The 21,522-nt window shown below is 43.4% G+C and overlaps 2 protein-coding genes across 3 annotated transcripts in view; both read right to left on the bottom strand.

Annotated features, from left to right (window-relative positions):
- Positions 1 to 2,273, bottom strand: part of LOC310810950 (mannosyl-oligosaccharide 1,2-alpha-mannosidase IA) — a 136,808-nt gene extending 134,535 nt beyond the window's left edge. The window contains exon 1 of the mRNA XM_083678894.1: positions 1,653 to 2,273. Coding sequence (XP_083535020.1) covers positions 1,653 to 2,216 — 564 coding nt within the window. The 5' untranslated portion in view covers positions 2,217 to 2,273. The remainder of the gene's footprint in view (positions 1 to 1,652) is intronic.
- A 10,858-nt stretch (positions 2,274 to 13,131) lies between these two features.
- The window catches only part of slc9a1a (solute carrier family 9 member A1a), a 30,909-nt gene continuing 22,518 nt past the window's right edge, over positions 13,132 to 21,522 (bottom strand). Inside the window, exons 6-13 of one of the 2 annotated variants that reach the window (XM_083678744.1) lie at positions 21,295 to 21,384; positions 19,461 to 19,531; positions 18,696 to 18,872; positions 18,344 to 18,458; positions 17,709 to 17,810; positions 16,878 to 16,959; positions 16,482 to 16,526; positions 13,132 to 15,906 (exon numbers count right to left, since the gene is read on the bottom strand). In XM_083678744.1, the coding sequence (XP_083534870.1) occupies positions 15,614 to 15,906; positions 16,482 to 16,526; positions 16,878 to 16,959; positions 17,709 to 17,810; positions 18,344 to 18,458; positions 18,696 to 18,872; positions 19,461 to 19,531; positions 21,295 to 21,384 (975 nt within the window). In that variant the 3' untranslated portion in view covers positions 13,132 to 15,613. The remainder of the gene's footprint in view (positions 15,907 to 16,481; positions 16,527 to 16,877; positions 16,960 to 17,708; positions 17,811 to 18,343; positions 18,459 to 18,695; positions 18,873 to 19,460; positions 19,532 to 21,294; positions 21,385 to 21,522) is intronic. The other variant, XM_083678745.1, reaches the window with a different exon arrangement.

Genomic DNA, 21,522 nt, shown 5'->3' with positions numbered 1-21,522 from the left:
CATAACCATGGAGGAGCTCAATGAGCCATGACAACAGAGGGGTTTTTGAAAAAAAACGCCCTTTCTCAACCTGCTGAGGACTTTTACAGGAAAATAGACATGCCGAGCCGTCCAAACAAACAGAATCTGAGCACTTTGCCTTTGTTAGCTTCATATCTAGTCGGGTTTGAGTAGCACTCAGCTTCTCAAAAATGTAGGAGGGGGTGGGGGGGTTCCACTTACTGGCTTGGAGGTTGTGAAATGGAGGGCCATTTTGTTGGCGAGGCGTGATCATAAGGCACCCTTTTCCTGTGTTCTCCTCCCCTGAAATAATGAGCGTTTCTAGCCCTGCTGAGTCTATGTCTGTCCCAGCACAGGCACATATAGCACCATATAGCTTTCTGGGTAATTTGCTTCTGCTCATATTTCTTAAACAAGGGATGGAGGGTTGGTTGCTTTTGGGGTTTTTGGTTATTTCTGAAACCTTTTTGAACCCGGGAAAACCACAGGCTTGTGCTCTGGCTAGCCTACCACAGTGATGGCTCTGTGAATGTGAAACTCCAGGAATAGAAGATGGTTCTGGAACACTGCCAAACAGTCTGAAACAGTGGAATCTAGCATTACAATAGGAAATGGCAAGAACATAGACTATGCTATAGATATCCACTAGAACTTGCAGTTAAATACGCTATGTGGATGCTGGGGGCAATTGTTGGGGAGGGTGAGGTGGAAAGAATTTTCTGTCTCATCTTAGTAAATTTACATGACTTGACCCCTAGGCAAAGAACTTGCCTAGCTCCACAAAACACATGTGTGACGTTCACTTGAAAGAGCACGATCAAAGCACCATAACACGGTACGTTTCTCTGTGTGTTATCACGTAACATAATGACCTGCAGATACAGAAGAGGCATGCAAACAGGGTAAGTGAAAATGACAGCTTGCCAAATCCCTGTCACATGCAATGCCTCAAAGCCCGCGCGCTGGACAGAGCCTGCCCTCCCTGTGCTCACCCGAAGTCACCTCTACCCTGAGTGAGTGAGGATGTGTGACACACACACGCTCTCACTCTGAGGCGTTGGGCTTACTGAACTCCAAGGCGCTCAACAGATGCAGGCAGGCTGCCTCATAGTCCTAAAGAAAGAGTGAATGCACACATTTCTACATTTGAATTGATGGCTGTGGAACAACCATGCAAATATGTATTTAATCCATTAGAAATCAATGTGGGTGTAGTCCAACTGTGAGTTTGTCAAAAATATGTTTTGTCTAAAATCTGACAATAATTGGCTCAGTGAACACTTGTTTAACGCTGAACCAAAAGGTTCTGAGATGCGTGGTGTGGTAAAAGCACCTGAAGTAGATACTATAGTCGAGCCTAACCATCATAGGTCTACGAGGGCTGATTTCGATCAAATTACCTACAGTATGTCATTATGAAATGTCAGCAGCTGGCCACATCAAACAAATTAAAAATGTGCGTAATAGTGTGTGTAATAGCCGATAGACCCTCCTCAGCTAGGTGCGTAATTACGCACTTATAATTACGCATTTCTTGCATAACAACTGTCATTAGAGAATAAAGCCATATGACATGGTGTCCCCAACTGTTGTAAGTACAGCCTATCACTGCAGGTACCCTACATGTAATATACACAGGTGAGACAGCCTACCTCTTTGACTTTGTCTCGCCTTTGAAGGGTCAGAGGGTCACTCGGCTTCCCTTGCTCATTCCCCAGAGGTGGCTTTAGCAGACATTTTTTAAACTTGGTGTAATCGAAAGAATCCGTGTTGGCACCCTGGTTTGAGGTGGTCACTCTCTCATCCCTAGAAGCCGACTCCGTTTTAGATCTCGACAAAGTCAGGTCCTCCTGCGCTTTTCCCCCGGCGAGTCTCCCCTCTGTTTTTGCCTCATAGGTGACGGAGGTCTTGCGGTTCACGGTTTTGAGCTTTGTGCTCGTCTCCCCCTTGGCCGATGTTATGCCCCGCAGATGTTCCTGGTCCTTTGAAGCCTTTTTGAGGTGCTCTCTTGCATCATTCTCAGACCCTACCGTTACTGGCTGGGTCTCTGTCTTTGATAGAAAAATACGTTTCAAACGGACAGAGTCGGGCAAAAAAAATAGGGCCCCGAAGCATAAAGTTACCAAACCCGAAAGAAAAAGTAAAAACACAAATTTCTGGGATAGGCGAAGACCCATGCCCGATGCCGACACACCGGGCAACTTTCGGAAAACCATTGACACGTTTTCTTATAAATTGCCTCAAGTTGATTAGTAGCAGGCTTTATCGTTGGATACAACTCCACTCTCTGCTGAGAAGCTTCCCTATGTGCCTTGTTGCATGTGTAAAAGTTGATATGCGGGGCTTAAAACACACCCCTGTGACACTAACAGAGAGTAAACAGGTTTCCAGAACTCTCCTTATCTTACTATCGATTGATTTAGCAAAGGTTACCTCTACAATTTAGCAATCACGTTTGCAATGACATCAATACTTGCTGTGAAGCTGTAATTATGCATAATATGTCGGTCTGATAAAATCATATGAAACATAGATTTAAAAACTGATTTCCCTTTTCAGTATTTCACAATCATAGAGAACTCAACAGGATTTAGATAGTAAATGGCACTGCGTTGGCAAAAACTGCACTAAATCTACATGTAGCCTAAAACAACGGAATAGGCTATTGGAATCCACGCTGAAATTACACAGATGTTTCGTTACTTTTCGAATTGATCATAAAATACATCCCTCACATAACCAGCATAAAGTTGATATCTTCTTCATTATTCCAGGGCGTGAAAATTATTTAAAAAGACATCACCAGATGATAAAAACAAGCGCAGAGCATCTTTATCGGCGGCTGCGTTCATATCGATCCCCGCGTTAAATGACAGAATTCTCTGTAAACCTGGTATATCACATAAAGCACAAGCTAACGGGGTTGTATCCAGGAAGGTAGGTGGGTGAAAATGTATAGTTATTCATGTCGGCGTCCGTTATAAAATGTCACGCTCTTCAGCCTCTTCCTCATTTGGTAACGCAATACACCACACACACCATACTGCGAAGATGAACGAATATTGTGTCCCATGCACGCACGAAGTTGTTTTAGCCTAAAAAAATTCTGTACAACCAACAATTGATTTACCCTAACAGAGATACAGTCGCCTACAATCCCATCACAACACACGGTGTCTTCCACCCGCCGTCTGCCTTCTCTCGTGCGCACTCCTGTCGTTCCGTGTTCGCCCGCTTGCTCACAGGCGCAGAAGGAGAAATAAGGAAAAATAGCCTACACTACAGGGTGAAACCTAGGGTTGGTCAGGCTCTTGGCAGATAACGACAGCGGCATATCAAAACACGGTTAAACCATATGAACACAAGCGGAGGGAAGACTGGCAGTCAAGGCCATTTGCTTTACCGCTCTCTGGGCGGTCTCCTGTACGTTACAGTGATGAACCAAGGCGGTGTGGTTCTTTTTTCATCAAAAAACTGCAGCACTATCGGATTATCTTAATCTGAGTCGACTCATTACATTAACAGCATGTTGTTCAACACTACATAGGGGTCAGCACGAGGTTCATTCTCAGATTTGGCTCAGCCTACACTCATTTTGTTTTAGTGAAAGAGACTTTAAGATGCATAGTGTAATGGGTACGTTTTAGTATTTCTGTAGAGTAGTTGTTCAAATGGCAAAGGTTGCATTCTGTTTATTTATTTATTCTGAGAAACATCTGGTATGTTAATTTCATGTTTTAAATTGAGTGTATGCATGAACATATTGAAATGACTATAGTTTTAATTCAGGTAACTTTAGACACCTGTCTCCACTGAATAAACTGTATGTTTCGGTGATTCCATATCACAACGCTGGTATGATGCCATGATTCGATGAATGATCATTATGAAGACAACAGTACATATAGGATCATAATACAACAGGTACAGTAACACTGATAAATAATATATGCCATTTAACTGACGCTTTTATCCAAAGCAACTTACAGTGAGTGCATACATTTCAGTATATATGGTCCCAGCAGGAATCAAACCCACAACCTAAGTGTTGTTAGCGCCATGCTCTACCAACTGAGCCACAGAGGACCACAAAAATAAAGTGGGATGTGATTGGGAACTGCACTACAGAACACATTTTACTTTGAATAGTCTTAGTGCTAAAAAAGCATGGAGACCACATGGCAAAAGTTTGGAAAGTCCTGCATTTGCATGATTGGCTGATCAATTGGAGCCTTGTTGTTGTAAACAAAACAAGATAGATGGTCCCAATTAACTCTGAGGTGCGTCGCCATTACATAAAGAGCCTAGCACAGCACTATCAAACCAACTCTGTGAGGTAGGAGGGGGAGAGGGCAGTGTACAGACATCAGAAAAAAATACTGGAGAACTTAAATGCAAAGGTAACAGAAAATACAGTAGTTTCTCTATCTCTCTCTCTCTCTCTCTCTCTCTCTCTCTCTCTCTCTCTCTCTCTGTCTGTCTGTCTCTCTCTCTCTCGTTTTCTCTCAGGTAAATTGTGAAGTTGGCTTAGTTTGTATAGCATGTCCAGGGGATTGTGATGATAGGTAACATGGGGCATAATGTATAAACAGCAAGCCTGCACACAAAGGTCTTGGTCATTCTTAAAATGTCAGGAGGTTTGCCCATGATAATCTGAGCATCCATGTGTGGGATTTATATACAATTGAAGAGTTTGTCATTTGTTTGTCAGCAACTGGCTAAACTGCATTGAAATTTCGACCACAAAGCAAAGCTAGTCATGATTTCTGGAATAAGATCTTCAAAGGCAGCATGAACATTTGGTAGCAAGTGTTATTGTCTGTAAAAAAGTATATATATATATATTTTGCCCTTGAGGCTCGATCTATTTAAGTCATATCATAAACTGTACTGTATGTTGTCAGTTGTATTTGGATTTTTTCCCGTGTACTGACAAATAGCCTACAGTATCGCAATGCAGCTCATGTCAGACACAATTCTTGCTGAAATGGATGAGGTCTGAAAATGTTGATTCCCTGCAAACCGTAGACCATTATACAACTGCTCATCACCATAGATGTTTAGAAGGATAACGCACCCTTTATAATTTGCTCAAAGAATGCTCATATACAGTAAGATGAGATAAAGGTATTTTTGTAAGCATTAACCACATCTGGCAAGATAAAAGTCATAAAATACTCAGAAGTAATTGGGTTCATGTGCGGTGAGCTGATATTTATGTAAATTCACGCTCTATTTGACCCCAGAATCTCACTGTCAAACCATCTCCCTCTGTAGCTGTAATTGAATCAGACTTGCTGTCTGTAATTTGCAGGATGGGAAACTAAAGAGGAGATAGTATGGTTAAATTAGCCTATGTTTCTCTTTACCACGCATTTCCACAGGGAATGGATCAAGCCATAGGGATTTTGCCAGTGACGGAAGGATACAGTTTTACCTACAGCAGGGAGACCAGCTGTGTGCGTAACAGCAGGGCAGCGGGTCTTGCAGCAGTTTAAAATACATAGCACACAGAGTACACATTACAAAACACGTTATAACACACAAGAAACATCACATATTGCTCTCTATGCAAAGTTAATGTTGGTCAGAAAATAATTATCTTGACAATTTAGTCAATTTCACTGTGAAAGAGGCTTCTTCAATGGATAGAATGGGTCATCTTTTCATTGTTCGCCATATGTTGTTGGCCAATGTCAATCTGGCATTTCAGCTCCTTAACTGGAAGTCTATGATATGATACAACCCATGATGCATAAGTGGTTTATCCAATCAATAATCAGTAAATATATCCCATCATTTAAAGGAGTCACATCTTGTTCTCTAGCTGGTCCGAGTGGGATGTACTGAACCAGAAACACTTCTGTTGTTGAGTCTGATATGTAGGCCTGTTATTTTATTCAAACAATCATTGTTTCTTACCCGTTGAATGTTATATTCATCATTCAAGACACCAATGAAAAAGTCCATCTCTGTGTTCTGCTCATTCCAATACATCAAACAGCAGGCAGTGATGTATCGGGCTGTGCCAGTGTGTCTGGATTAATAATACCACCCTACTGCTATTTGTTTTTTTAAGCACCCAAGCGAAATGTACCCTGATGCTGGAACTTATAGAAGAAGATGAGTAGACCAGTGTTCCTCAACCCAGGGACCAGCTATGGTTTCTTTCTTCAGGGACAAGCAAGCCATCAGGCCTATCCTTATTTAAAGATGACTAATATTAAAACTAGCACTTGAGAATTTACCTAATCTGTGTCTGCTAATCATCTGCTTTGTCCCAAAATGTTGTGCTAATCGGATTATACCTCTGTCAGTAACATGTATAAGTGGACAGAGAGGGTAAGTCAATACTGATCAAGGTACAATTAGAGATCTCCAGGAAACTGCAGAACTGAATCCTGCATGTAATGAGAAAAGGGCTTTTTTCTATGCATATTTGTTGCCCATGTTTAATTCAGTGCTTATTTAGCTTGCTTGAATCAAATTCAAAACATTCTCTTAAGAAGAACATTAAAGCTTAAGTTTCTTATTGCATAAACACATCAATTAGCCATACTTTATAGAGGGTGTGTGACCATGTACATTAGAGTAGAATGCAATAGCAAACATACCATTAAGCAGATTTGAAATTTGACAACTGTAAACCCTGTTCTTTCTCAACCAAAGTGATTGAATATCTGTATGTGATAGCTAATCACTTTAGTCATTATGACAACATACTACATATACTACAAAATACTATGAAATATATAATCTATATTGCTAAAGCTTGTACTGGGATACCAGGGTAGATTGTGTATCTATCAGCAAAGTCAAACTATTGTATGGTTACACAGTGCCATCATCTGGTTGCTTGGGCTCATGACTCCCATTGAAAAGCAGGTGGTCCTGGTTGAATGTGCACACGTAGCAGTGATGTTCTTCACAGAGGTCAGATGCTAGTTGAACCTGTTATTGGGCTTTTTACTTGCTAATGAAGTAAACAGTTGTAAAGTGGTCAACTGAGAAATACACACTGTCTGCTCAGAGGCCCTGAGATGCACTGTTGAAGGAATTTGCAAGGCAAAGATTTACTGTAATTACTGTAATGTACCTCTAGTGGAGAAGAATATGTCAATAAACCAAAAAGAGAGCTCCACATGAAAGTCCATGTAAGCCACGAAATTAGAGAACCTCAGATGTTGTATTTGAAAACAATTTGAAAAGGAGACGATAAGACCAGTATCCCGATGGAGGACCCGGCCACAGTATGGCCGAATCTCAAAAGTCTTTCCTTGCTTCCTCACGTCCTCTATCATCATTTCCTTCTCTAAACACATCTGAGGTTCCTATCCTCTGACCTTCTCCAATTGCGTTTTGAGAAGGGGGTAAAAAGAGAGCACATGAGGAATCAAGAAAATACTTTTGAGATGAAAATGACATATTAAACATATTTTAATATTACATATTCCACGTCAGGGACTACTCTCAACATAAAAAAAGAAAAACATCAAGAGAAAATGAACAGGAGTATTCATGCAAATAGAGCACATTTATCTTGCCCCACCATATTACGTAGAGCGTTTGTTGTCTTCACAGGAAAGCCGGTTGAGAGGCAAATGAGTCACGGCGATTTAACTGCTGTAGAATATGAATAAATAAACAAATAGACTGACTGAGCCAAAATGTGTTGCTGCTCCAAGTCTCAAGACCTCTCATGCATATTTCACTTTCCCCATGTGAATTGGCTGCACTAGGGAATGCCATTTGGATGTTGGCAGGGCAGCCAACTCATTCTGGGTTTAATTCAGTGTCAAAAACAAATACATCAAATACAAAAACATCAAATCAAAGTAACTCAAGCATCCACCTTCCTGCAGTATAGCCCAGTAGATAAATTCGAAAATGTTTTCACTTTTTAAAGTGAGCATGAATATTGGCAATGTATCACGCTGAACAAAACCTGAAGTTAATATCAGAAACATAGCCAAAACCTTAGGCTTGCCACAGTTTAGTACATCATTAAAAAGAAAAAAAAAAGCACTGGTGTTTCAAAACTATTCAAAACTAACAAAATTCTGATTACAAAAAGGGGTTTCTCGCTATTTCAGATGGTAATGTTAACCTCTCCAAAGGAAAAATGCAGACTGTATTAAAAATAAATAGTAAATAAAATTAACAAGGGTAGCAAGTTGGAAGGAGGGTGAATTCCATTGTTTAGGTTGCGGTTTTACGCATCACTGACCTTACCGCAGGTCACCTCTGTTGCTGTTGGAACCAAGTTGTTTGTGCGTGTGTGCGTGTGTGCGTGCGTGCGTGCGTGCGTGCGTGCTGCAGGTGGTCTGAGGGAGACAACCATCGTCCACTGTGTGGACACGCTGTATATCACGGGAATGATGGAGGAATACAATGATGCCAAGGAATCAGTGCAGCGTAACTCGTACCTGACCCAGGTAAAGCTAAATCCTTGTCTCCCGCCATCTTATAATTGAAGTGTTCATAACCATAGCCCCTGAATTAAATCATTACATTATTGTGCGTGATGTGTATATTTGTGTCTGATCTGCCCGCCGCGGGCCTTGATTATAGGCGAGTCAGCTCCCTGGCAGACATAAGCGCAGAGGGGATGCTGCCAATCAGGCTTATGTCCCAGTCAAATCTGGACACAGCCTGATAACAATCTGTGCCATGTTGAATGCTCACCTACAAAGGCAGAGCAAACATTCACTTGCCTTCCCATGGGCACGTCCAAAGCAAATAACATTTGGGGTGCTTGGTGGCGTAGCACACTAATGCACATACCACATAATCGCAAGGTTCCTGGTTCGATTCCGACCCTCAACCTATCTTGCATGTCATCCCTCCTCTCTCTCCCATCCTTCCTGTCAATCTCTACTGTCTCTATCCCAATAAAGCAGAAGTGCCCTAAAAACATATTTAAAAAATAACGTTTGAGTGCGATATTTTTGTGTTTGTAAAGGTGAAATGCATGTATGATTTTACTCTTTACCAAGTGAACCAATGTAGAGGTTCTCCACTGTTCTTGTGTACATGCAAACAGTCACTGCATTCTTGATCTGAAAAGTCCTGCTCAATTTATGTTCCCCAGATCATTCATTCAGACAATTGGACATCAACATTAGAGATTAAGTACTACTTTAACTACGATGCTTTTGGGAAACTCACAAAGAACTCTCATTATCAGCCTACCTCTGTCTAATTATGTAATCTCTGTCTGGGTGCCACAGCATGGCACCTTCTTCCAGGTGAACATCCGTTACGTTGGCGGGCTCCTGGCAGCGTACTACCTGACGGGAGAGGAGGTAAGATTTACTGATGCTGCTGAGTGGATTTGGCTGCGCTTTCAGGGGCATATTTCATAGTTGTAAATGTCTGCCTCTCTTACGTCGGCCCCCCCTTTCTTGTAACTTCTAGATCTTTAAGAAGAATGTGGTGGATTTGGGGGAAGAGGCTGCTACCTGTATTCAACACAGACTGGATTTCCACGTGGCGCTGTCGACCTTGGCAGGCGAGCCTTGGCTCAAGCCATCTTAAGGCTGTCCCCCATCTTAAGGCTTTATTCTACAATCGATAGTAATACCCTCAAGACCATGGCATATCAGTTATATTGTCACACGTAGGGGGTTGCTGCCTTATCCAAGACAATATTGGCGGTATACCACAGACTCTTAACAGTTGGCAACTACAGGGTATCAAATGATACTTATTGGTGTCTATTTTAATGACTCCCAAAATAAACAAACCACTAAGTCATAAGTGATTATATCATGCCTGTTTCGGTTGCAGGAGTAACAACTACAACTGGACACCAATGGGAAGCAGTGGCCTTGCGGAGTATGGGTCCTTACACCTCGACTATGACTGGACGCCAATGGGAAGCAGTGGGTCCTTACACCTCGAGGTTGTCCACTTGTCTAAGCTATCTGAGGTAGGTAAGGTAATCAAAAGGCAGTAGTCTAAGGTGTTTGGCAGTTTTTGATGCTCTTTCTATTGGCTCAATGCCAAGTTTGACACCACCAGACCTTTTTTCACACATTTGGTCTCTGAAGTTGTCATGGTCTTACGGTGCAGCACTGCCCCCTCTGCTCAGACAAAGAATAGCATGTTGAACAGCATGAAACACAATGACCACAACGACGTACAGTAGCCGTAGGAGATCTGCACACTCAGGCCTACTCTTGAGCCAACTTACTTTTATTGAAGGAACAACAAAAATGGAATTGCAGAAACACATCTTTTTATAAATTAAAACTTTAATTTGGTATATCGTTTCATTTAACATTACTGCATGTTAGTATACAAGGAAGGGAATGCTGAAGCCAAGCTAATCAACAATACAGTGCACACGTGTTCATAGTGTAATTTCTCATATAGTTTAATTTGTACAATAACATTATAGATTTGTATAACATCTGTTTCATGTATTTATATTCATTTGTATATAAAATAAAAATCTTTTATTGCAAAGTACACATTTGCAAATCACTGAAGAACAATTAGCAGACCAATCAACTAGTGAAAAAAGACAAAACAAATGTTGCTTGTGAATGGCTTGAGTGGCAATACAATCACCATGCCATAGACCCTCATCTGTAGTAGAGCCGGGGCGTTCTCCTGAAGCAAAGACAGCCCAATCGCTCCTTGTAAGGTCAAGCCAAATATGCCGGCTTCCCTGCTCCAAATTCACACCTGACAGACGTCCCCATAAACCACTCCGCCATACGTACTCCCCCTGCGTGTGTCACTCGGTAGCCGTGCCAAGCTTTTATGCCTAAAAAACACTTATTTATTGCTATTTCTTTAACATTAGTGTTTGAGTTAAAGGTATCACTTTGTTAAAGTGCTTTATTAACATAGTGCGGCAAATGTTACAGCTTCAGAGAAGTAGGGTCAGGCAGTCTTGAGGGAGGTACGAAAGGAGTGGGAAAGGGACAGGGACAAGATGCCCCCTGAGGGACGTACAGCAGGGACATACCGTGTGTCTCTGATGATGGTGATCGTACTATAACAGGTTATACAGGCTATACAGGCTAGAAAGTGGACATACGTTGTTGTTGCTGTGTTAACTGCTTTAAAGTGTCTACGGTATGGCAGTTACATCCATACCTACAAACAGTATGGTTGTTATATCCAAATGTGATATTTCAACATGCACTTTCAGGAGTGGTATACATTTTAGAGGAGCTTTGTTTTTCTTTTAAGTTGAGCAAATCGCCTATGGACAGGTAGGAGAAGGTCTATTGCATGAGACCACAGACACAGAGTGTGTGTGACAAGAAACTTTGGGTGTTTTGGTTTCTACTGCCTCTCTGATTTGGTTCCTGTGAGGTAAGGATGAGATGCAGAAACCATAAAGCACAGGGACCCCATGAAAAGCATGTGAAACAATACAAAGCACATGAATCAAATAAAGCACATTAACCGAATAAAGCACATGAATACAAATAAAGCACACGAACCAATGTAAAGCATATATATTGTAGAGTGCAGACAGAGCCATAGGCCTGGCCAAGCTTGGCTCTGTCAAATGCATCCTGTGGTCTTGGTGATTCTGTATCACACTTACAAAGAGGCCAGAGGTTTAAACAATTAATTACTATAAAATATCATTCAGCGTGGACCCTTCAGATTGAGTGACCATTCAAACAAACACAAACATTAATTTGCATTTGAATAATGGAGAATGAGCAAGCAAGACATTTAAGCCACTTAAATGTAAACCTGTTGTTTTGCTGTGAGCTGGTGGACATTTCCCAACAAGCAAATGTGAAACAAAGGCTGCTGCAACATGACAGGCATGACATTGTCATACATCAATAAATAACACTTCTAGTGCTGTACACACCGTGTACAGCTTGGTTGATATTTAGATTTCTGCATGGGGTATGATAACCCAAAGGTAGATGGAGTAAACACATTATTCTTGATTTTCAGGCTAGGTTTCTTGTTTTTTTACCTTTAACATTAGTCACTGGCTAATTCGCTGGTGTGATGTGTGGAAAATACAGATTTTAGTACTTTGTACTGGACACTACATGTTAGATGTTCGTTTTCGATAAACGATTGTAGTAGTGTTACAAGTGTATCCTTTCCAGTGGGAGACATTGGTGGGCTTGTAAACGGTGGTCAAGTGAGAGAACCCGCAGAAAGCTTGAAGTAGCTCTCTCTCTCTCTCTCCGAACACTACCAAACTGTATAAACCTTTCAGGCATAGATCAGTCAAGTCTACAACCATCTGTGATGCAGATGGCCTTGTCCCCGTCTTCTCCTTCGGCTGAGCACAACCATCCATCAGAAGCTCTGACATTTTAGAGTTTAATGCGATTTTATTTTTGTCAGGTAAGTGAGATGCTTTATCTATTTCACCTTCACTTTGCTACACTTACAATATAAGAGAACTGGAGCATGACAGGGGTGACTTTCTCCACTCTCCTCCTTTGTGTTTTTTTCTCTCGCACACACACACACCGACATATATACACACACACACACACACTGAAACACACACTCACACCGACACACACTGAAACACACACTCACACCGACACACACACACACACACTGAAACACACACTCACACACACACACAACCCTCCAAACCGTAACCACAGTAACCCCTGATGGGCACTGAGAGGAAAGGAAGGACATCCAAGGAGAGTAAACGAACACACCAACATCCTCCTCCTCTCAGTCCCCTCCCCTCCTCCTCTCAGTCCCCTCCCCTCCTCCTCTCTGTCCCCTCCTCCTCTCAGTCCCCTCCCCTCCTCCTCTCTGTCCCCTCCTCCTCTCAGTCCCCTCCTCCTCTCAGTCCCCTCCCCTCCTCCTCTCAGTCCCCTCCTCCTCTCAGTCCCCTCCTCCTCTCAGCCCCCTCCTCCTCTCTGTCCCCTCCTCCTCTCTGTCCCCTCCTCCTCTCTGTCCCCTCCTCCTCTCAGTCCCCTCCTCCTCTCAGCCCCCTCCTCCTCTCTGTCCCCTCCTCCTCTCTGTCCCCTCCTCCTCTCAGCCCCCTCCTCCTCTCAGCCCACTCCTCCTCTCAGTCCCCTCCTCCTCTCAGTCCCCTCCTCCTCTCAGTCCCCTCCTCCTCTCTGTCCCCTCCTCCTCTCAGTCCCCTCCCCTCCTCCTCTCAGTCCCCTCGTCCCTCTGTCCGTTCCCCGGCTGTAATAGGAGCCCTCTGTGCGTAAGGTGATAGCTCCGACAGGGTCAAGGGTCATTCTAACGCCAACGTGCCAACCAACAAACTGGGACACGATCATGGGCCTCCTCAGCTGAGACAGGCCATGTTGCAATACCCACACAGGCATACCACTTCATTCTAAGGTTACAGTAAAGAAAACTCTACTGCCGATAGGGTTGTACTGGAGGTGGGTTGAGAGTCTGCTATCAAATCGCCTTACTGCACTTTACCATATGCATAGAAACCACACAACATGGTAAGGTGTTCCCTTGAGACGCTTGTTTGATAAATAAAAGTGATCATCACATCAACAGTACAACAGATCTCTCTATTCCTATTAGATCCTATGGCTTTGTGTATAAAAGACAAGCAATGCTCTGTATATCATACACATATACTGCCATATACTGGACAAGTACAGTGCAGGTGTTCATAGTCTTACAGTATTGTATAAATAAAACCCTAGTCTACATTGTGTGTGCATGCAGATTACAGTAGATGTTTCAGTCTTTGCTTTGGGATGTGCAACTGTTTATATTACAGAATCAGTTTACAGCCAACTGTCTTAATGCCCATGTTGGTTGTAGGCTTTAACATTAGCCGAGGGTAGTTAACCTCATTGTTTTGCATGAATACATTACAGGACAACTCTTTCAATTAAAGGGACTCATTAAATCAGTTATAATTAATGACGCCAGCATACTGCGTAGAATTGCTTGTTTGTCATGCTAGCCTATATGCATGGCTTTTGATGTGGTAAAGGGTGTATCCATGGACTGTACTCTCTCCCTCCACCCTCATATCTAACACAGCCTGCTCTAACACAGCCTGCTCTGACACAGCCTGCTCTGACACAGCCTGCTCTAACACAGCCTGCTCTGACACAGCCTGCTCTGACACAGCCTGCTCTAACACAGCCTGCTCTAACACAGCCTGCTCTGACACAGCCTGCTCTGACACAGCCTGCTCTGACACAGCCTGCTCTGACACAGCCTGCTCTAACACAGCCTGCTCTGACACAGCCTGCTCTAACACAGCCTGCTCTGACACAGCCTGCTCTGACACAGCCTGCTCTAACACAGCCTGCTCTGACACAGCCTGTGGAACACTGGCGTTTCAAACAGAGCAGGTGAAACGGCAATCGGGAAATTATGTACATATCAAACGAACAAGGTCTTCTTCGATGTTAAAACACGGTGTGAATATTAAAATTAAAAAAAAAAATTAAAAAAAAAAATGCCTTAATCAATACATCAGGCCTATAACATGGTGTTGCTTTGTGAATTGTGAATGTAAAATACAGAGAGAATGGGGGTTAGGGTTAACTAGGGGGGAGGGGGGTGGGGGAAGGGGGACCCGGGAAATGCTTCAGAAATGGTCCATCATAGTGCCCATACTTTTTCTTAAAGGGAATTCATAACGTAGTGAAATTCTAAAACGTCTACATAAGAAACATAATATAGGTTTTGGATTTGAACGATTGAGAAGAAAAATAAAATCTCTCTGTGTTACATCACAATCCCCCTCCTATGACGAGATAAGCGTAAACATGTACCTAAGCAACACTGCAAAGTTTGTAAGTTAGGTTCCGAAGGACAGGAAATGCACTGGGTTAAAATGGCGAGTTTGCATTCAAAGTCCACACTTTGTGGCACATTCCTTACCCTCCATAGGGAGGCTGTAGAGACAGAGACCCTTAGAGGTTTGCACAGTGAACGCATACATCCAGATTTACGTACATCCAGTGTACCTCACTGAGTACACTCAGAAAACCCCAGAGCAACTGACTGGTAAAAGACTACAGATCAAACGGTGTTATATCAACTCTGAACACAAAAAAAATGCTGTTACACGAGTTTCATGTTGTGATAAAATGCATCAAGTGAATTTTTTTTGTTTTTTTCTTTTTTTTTCTTCTTCATGTGCGTGGAGCAAAATAAGGCAAACTTTTCAAGTCTGAGTATGTCGAAACAAACAAAACATGAACTAGATGAACACCAAAACGAAACACTTATGAAAACATACATAGACCATTGTTGCAGATTAAAACAGTCCGAACCTTTGGTAATGCATAGTACTGTTCCTCTGTCTCTCGGGCTATTCCCTGAACCCAAGATTACCCGATTAGCAGCGACTGCTTTCCTATCACATAAAAAAACAAAATGGATGACGACAATAGAAAACAGATGGCTACTTAGCACTCCCCTTCGCTCTTTTGTTTTGGTTCAGAGGATTTTATAGTATGCTCTTTTTTTCTTTTTCTTTTAACTGTTTTGGCTTGCTCGGTTCCTCAACCAAAGGGATAGTGGGCTTGTATGAGGAGGAAGGGCAGCTTTGGAGTGGGTGGAGGCGGACTATTCCCCTTTACTGCCCAAGCACAGGGGGAGGGGTTTGAGTATCCAGGCCCCTCCCTGTCCCAGCCTAGTGTGAAGGGCTGGTCTAGGGTAGAAAAGGTTCATCCTCTTCCTCGTCAGCGCTGGGGCCTGGGTCACTCAGGCACCTTACCAGACGCTGTGGGTCCTTCCCTCCCTCCGCCTCCCTCTTGTCCTCTTTCCCAGCTGAGGGGGGCTTCATCATCAGCCCCCGGTCCTCCTCCTGCATCCCCCGGCCCGCCCGCTTGGTGAACTCATCCAGCAGGTTGACTGAGTCTGGGGACTGGGGTGAGGCCAGGTCCACCTGGATGGTCGGCACGCTGTCAGAGGAGGGCTTGGTGTTGTTGTAGGCCTGGGGGTCTGCATGGCCAAGCAAGGAGAAGGTCACAGTACGCCAGATTACTTGAATTGAATGTGTTACCATTTCCTGAACAACTAACTTTAGTAACATACAGTACAGAATAGTGTGGGAAAATGACATCACAAAATATTCACACAACATGATCAAATCACGAATGGACAACTACAAGTATAATACTCTGCTGCAGTATTCCCATGAACCTAATTCTGGCAATCACATAATACAGTATGTTGTACTTCATGCACCATACTGTACCATATCCACAGATGTTATCAAGCAAGTAATAAGCAGGGTCGGGGGTCAATGAGATTTCAATTCAGTCAACCCAGGAGGCGATCTACGATTTACAATTCAAAAATATGAAAAACGTTTAAAAAGCCTACTTTAAAAAGCTTCTTACGTTCAGGTCATTTGAGAAATTATTGAATTGCAATTTGAATTCACTTCCTGAAACTGACCGAATTTGAATTCAACTGACTCCCAGCCCTGGTAATTAGACGCGTGTCATGCATGTTATGTTCGTTGCCGTGGTCACCACGACCCGGCACTTCTCTACCCTCATCTCACCACATACCTGGACTTACTCTGGCCCCTCTCTGAGCAGGACTGAAATCACTGCCTAAAACAAAACCACACGCAACACTGATTTACATGCCATCTTACACATGCAAACATATTCCCATTACAGCGGAAATATCTAAAAAAAAAAGAGTGAACTGTTGTAATGTAGATATAATAAAGTGCATACTGTCAGTAAAAAAAAAATAAAAAAAATAAAAAAATAAAAGACATTGTTGACCAACATTACCCAAAGCGTGTAAACAAAGCTTTGCAGAACTGAACCTATCTGGTGCCAATGGAGACCACCACTGGGTTGTTGCCCTCTCTCTTTGAGGGGCTCTCCTGCCTCATCTGCTACTGCTCCTCTACCAGACAATACGCTCATGGACGGTGGGCAAGGTGGACTCACCTGAAGACAGCCTGGTTCTGCACATGGTAGGTGAGTCCGGAGGAGCATTAGGTACCGTCAGGTAGTTACTCATCTGTGTCATCTGTGCAGAGAGAAGTACAGTCAGTAACACTTTCACCTCACTGGACGGAAACATTTCAAACTATGTAGATGTTAATATGTAACTAGCTTATAACAGGTATTTTAGTATGAGAGCTACAAAGGTAAGTACCGCATTGTTGTAATGTATTGTACTTACTAGCCCACTCTGCGGTTATTAGGTCCCATAGGCTATTAGACGAGTACAGGCCGACGTGATGTAAAGTGAATTCAAACTCTCTACCCAAACACTTAACACCTCATCAGCTGTTTACCAAAGATATATGTGCTATTTATCTGCATTTCCAAGTCTATAGTGGCCTCTTGAAAGTTCTATCTAATATCAGTCCATTTCCATTACATCATTAGGAACTAATTAAGTGGCGATCAGGCAATAACTCCTAGGTCCTAATGGTGTCAAGCTAATTAACTAAGTGGAGAAAGATCGACATTTTAACAACGAAATTCATCATAGTTTGGCTAAATTGATCCTTGGTGTTGCATCGTGGGCATCCCAACCAAATGAGAATAATGCTGCATTCAAGTGCAACTCTGAAATAGGAAACTCCGACATTTCCCAACCAGAAACCTGTGTTACTTTGAGGTCTTAAGAGTTTCCCCCTCTGAGCTTTCTCTGAATCGACCAAGACTTCGTGATCTTATCGGAACGTTCAGAGTTTCGAGGAGCATTTGAACGCACCGTAAGCCCTACAGTCTGTTTACATGTCTGCCTGGGGTGTCTGGTTGCCTTACCCTCTTCTCCAGCTCAATCATCCGCTGTTTTTTCAGGAGGAAGTCGTTCCAGCCGTCCTCGTAAGGATCAGCCACCAGAGTGTGTCGGTTATAAGATCGCAGCTGGGAGGGGAGATAAAACACACTCAGGTCAACCAACGGGACGTGGTAGACAAGGCTACGACCACACGTGGGGTTTACGACTGCTTCAACACACCATCACGTGGGAACATGACAGATGGGATGAGTGGCCAAGCCAACGTGATGTAAAAGCTATAATCCATCCCTGCTGGGAGCTGAAGGTCAGTGTTGTGCTCCTCTGATGTTAATAATAATAATAATCCTTCCTTCCCCTAGCATTGTGACTGCCAATGGCACCTGGTCCTAGCATAGATTGTATCTTATGATGGCTGATGTATAGATGATTCACTTACTTCTGACAAATGTACTTGTTGTAAGTCGCTTTGGATAAAAGCGTCTGCTAAATGTCAAAAATGTAAATGTAAATATGTATAATGTTCAGATTAGTATTATGGTTGGCTAAGCTGATCCTAGGCCTTGGCTAACCTGATCCTAGGCCTTGGCTAAGCTGATCCTAGGCCTTGGCTAAGCTGATCTGAGGCCTTTGCTTGGGGATGCTTTGCTCAGCTGCTCACCCTCTGGCGCGTCTTCTGCAGGTTGCCCCTGAGGATCTTCCTGATCTCCTCCTCGCGGCCCTTGGAGAGCTGAGGCAACCCCCGCTCAGGGGCAGGCTTCTTGGGCTGGATGTTCCTGGGAGGAGGTGGGGGAGAAAGCACTTACTGGAAAGCATCGTCAGCAAATGGATGGAACCAAACCCACTATTTTAGTTGTTTTTTTTGCCATAACCATATAATAACATATCGTAAGCAGATATCCTGATCTACCTATATACTGTACACTTAGAAATGCGAAAATGCCCTAGTAGAAAAGTAGTGAGGAAGAGGAGGAGGGACGAAGAGGAGGGGGGGAGAGTAGGATGACACTCACTGCATGGAGACCGTAGAGGGCACAGCGGCGGGCAACTTGACGCCCCCTCCGCTCTCCACCATCTCGATGGCCTGCTTCATTTCCATCTTGTGGTAGAAGGCGATGAGCTGAGGCTCCTTGGAGCGCTCGCCTGCAATCAGACACTTCTTCACATACTTCTTATTGAAGCGGTTCAACCTGCAGGGGGAGAGAGAGAGAGAGAGAGAGAAAGAGAGAGAGCGAAAAAGAGAAAGAGAAAGAGAGAGAAAGAGAAAGAAAGGGAGAGAGAGAGAAAGAAAGAGAAAGAGAAAGAGAGAGAAAGAGAAAGAGAAAGAAAGAGAGGGAGAGAGAGAGAGAAAGAGAAAGAAAGAGAGGGAAAGATTGAGAGAGTGAGAGAGAGAAAGAGAGAGAGAGAGAGAGAGAGAAAGTCAGTAAACCTTAAGAGCCCTTTTATCAACATCTTGCTCTGTGTCAGCCTCTTCTACAGTACATCAAATACAGCCTCATTAAAGTGAATGTGTCTCCAGAGTCCCAAACAGAATCACGGCTACAGCAGCTGCCAGTGCCTAAGGGGGATTACATATTACAGTTGCACCTAGGGCTTAGCATGTGCTGATACTGGAAGAAGAATACGCTGTCAGGTCTTGAAACAAGTGGGACATGGTGAAAGAAGTAAAGGCTGTATAGAAGAACAAACCGGTTACTTTACAGTACTTTGAGATTACCCTTATTTAGCATCAATTTAGCTTCCTAAATGTTTCTTTCTTCATTATTTTAAAGACATACTTGTCCTTCCAGTGGTGATGTCCGTAGTGGCCACAGATATCCTCAATGCCAGTCAGGAGGTGGTCCAGGAACTAGATTGAGAAAACAAACAACAACTCAGAGGTAGTTTCCCAGACACAGATGAAGTATCTCCTCCTGGACTAGACAACTTTGTCTGCATAAACCCACAGGAGGCAATGTACAGTATACATTTAATATATATATATTAAATGTATTACATATATAATAAGAAACACTGTCACAATCTGCACAATCGAAAGTATTAAATCATGTCCATAACAAGTGGCTGTAGGCAGATGGGAAATGCAGATGTTGTCCAATCTGTTGGCAGGCGATGTGTTGTCCCTGTGTTTTGATTAGTGCAATGGCTGTCACAGCTCTGCGGTGACAGTTTGACACACGATGTTGCTATGGGAACAGACAGTTTTGTCATGCCATCAATTTATTTCAATTTGCAAAAAAGACGCAGATGGGCAAAATGGGCCAACAGGAGGATTTTTTTCCCAGTAGTTTCTGCATTGGTTCTGACTCAAGTAGGAATCTGAAAACATCAAAAGCTCGGTCGCAAGGCAGCTTTTTAACGAGAGCGGTGTGGTAGGAGTGAAGTGACATTGGAGACATCGGTGCCAATTAGTCAAGAGAAACTCGGACTCCTGAGTCCGTTAGCAGAGAAGTTTGCCATTTTTACATTTTCGACCACCTGCAGCCTGATGTAACCATTAACCATCAACCATCAATTAACCAGCCCAGTGAGTCCTCTCGGAACACAAACAAAGATGGCAGAGTTCCACCTGTGAGCGTGAGACTCTGGTACACACTGCACTGGTAGGCTCTCCTGCAGCAGCCCTGTTGACTTTAATGACTGCCATTTCCAGTTGAGGAGAAGCCCTCGGGGCCTGCTCCTCCGGGCCTGCAGTGGTAGTGACTCATCAGTGCACCATAAAGCCCCGTAAAGAGACAGGCAGTGCTTATGAATGTCATTATCTCAGGCGTATTATTAGAAACAGGAACTAGAGGGAGCGCATGGATCCTGCTGGTCAGTGGTCACTCAAGGGTAGAGAGGAGGGGGGGGGGGGGCGTTGACTTGTAAATCTGGCAACCTGTATTAGATGGAGGGAAATGAGAGGACGGTGCGTCGGGGGCGGACAGCGATGCAACACACGAGTTGACTGAAGAAGAGGCAGGCTGATTGGATTCATCTTTGGAGTGAAGATGAAGCTGGGGAAAATGTCCCATTGGCTTCATTGCCAGCCAAGCAAAGTGAACTGGATAAATATCAATAAGCCCAACATGATTTTTTTTATTTTTAAAAAAAAATATTTATATGTTTATTATGTCCCATGCACCAACCTCACCAAGTCAATTTCCTGTATGTGCAAATATACATGGCCAAATAAAAGAATTCTGATTCTGATTCTGATGATAGCATCACAAATGGCCAGTAGGGGGAAGCAGCGAGCAATGTTTGACACCAGATATGCAACAACACAGTGCTTCTGTAAAGTCAGATGAAAGCTCAAGATAAGCTCAAGTGAAGAGGAGAAACATCATTTAGTGATGTAAACTGACATTAGTCAAATATCCACTTCTTCAAAAATTAGAATAGGCTAGATATTTTGAGTTGTCATTTTTAGCCATGTACTGCAGCTCAGAGAGGCCCCCTTCATTTGTGCAGTAGAACACAAGTATGTCCGGAAACAAGTGGCTCATGTGTGCTATCGTTCCACCATTAAGAGAATGAATGGGACTTTGTGTGTCTTCTGGTCTGGCTGAAGAGGAGGAGGAAAGGAAGGGGGGGTGGATGAGAGGAGTCAGACCAGGGGTCAAAGGTTACCTGGGTATGGATCTCCTCGTTGATGGAGCGCTTGTGCTCCTGCTTCTTTTTCACAGCCAGCAGGTCCACCAGAGGTCGGATGGTCATGCCCTGTGGGGGAGGGAGAGAGAGAGAGAGAGAGAGAGAGAGAGAAAGAGAGAGAGAGAGGGAGGGAGGGAGAGAGTGAGAGAGAGGTCACCCCTGTCAGGCTCCAATTCTCATATATTGGAAGTATGGCAAAGTTGTAGG

The sequence above is a fragment of the Argentina silus genome (genome assembly GCF_951799395.1).
Source record: "Argentina silus genome assembly, chromosome: 10".
NCBI classification, from domain to species: Eukaryota; Metazoa; Chordata; class Actinopteri; order Argentiniformes; family Argentinidae; genus Argentina; species Argentina silus.
The sequence above is the reverse complement of the archived record's forward strand: the minus strand, read 5'-3'. Positions and strand labels throughout refer to the sequence as shown.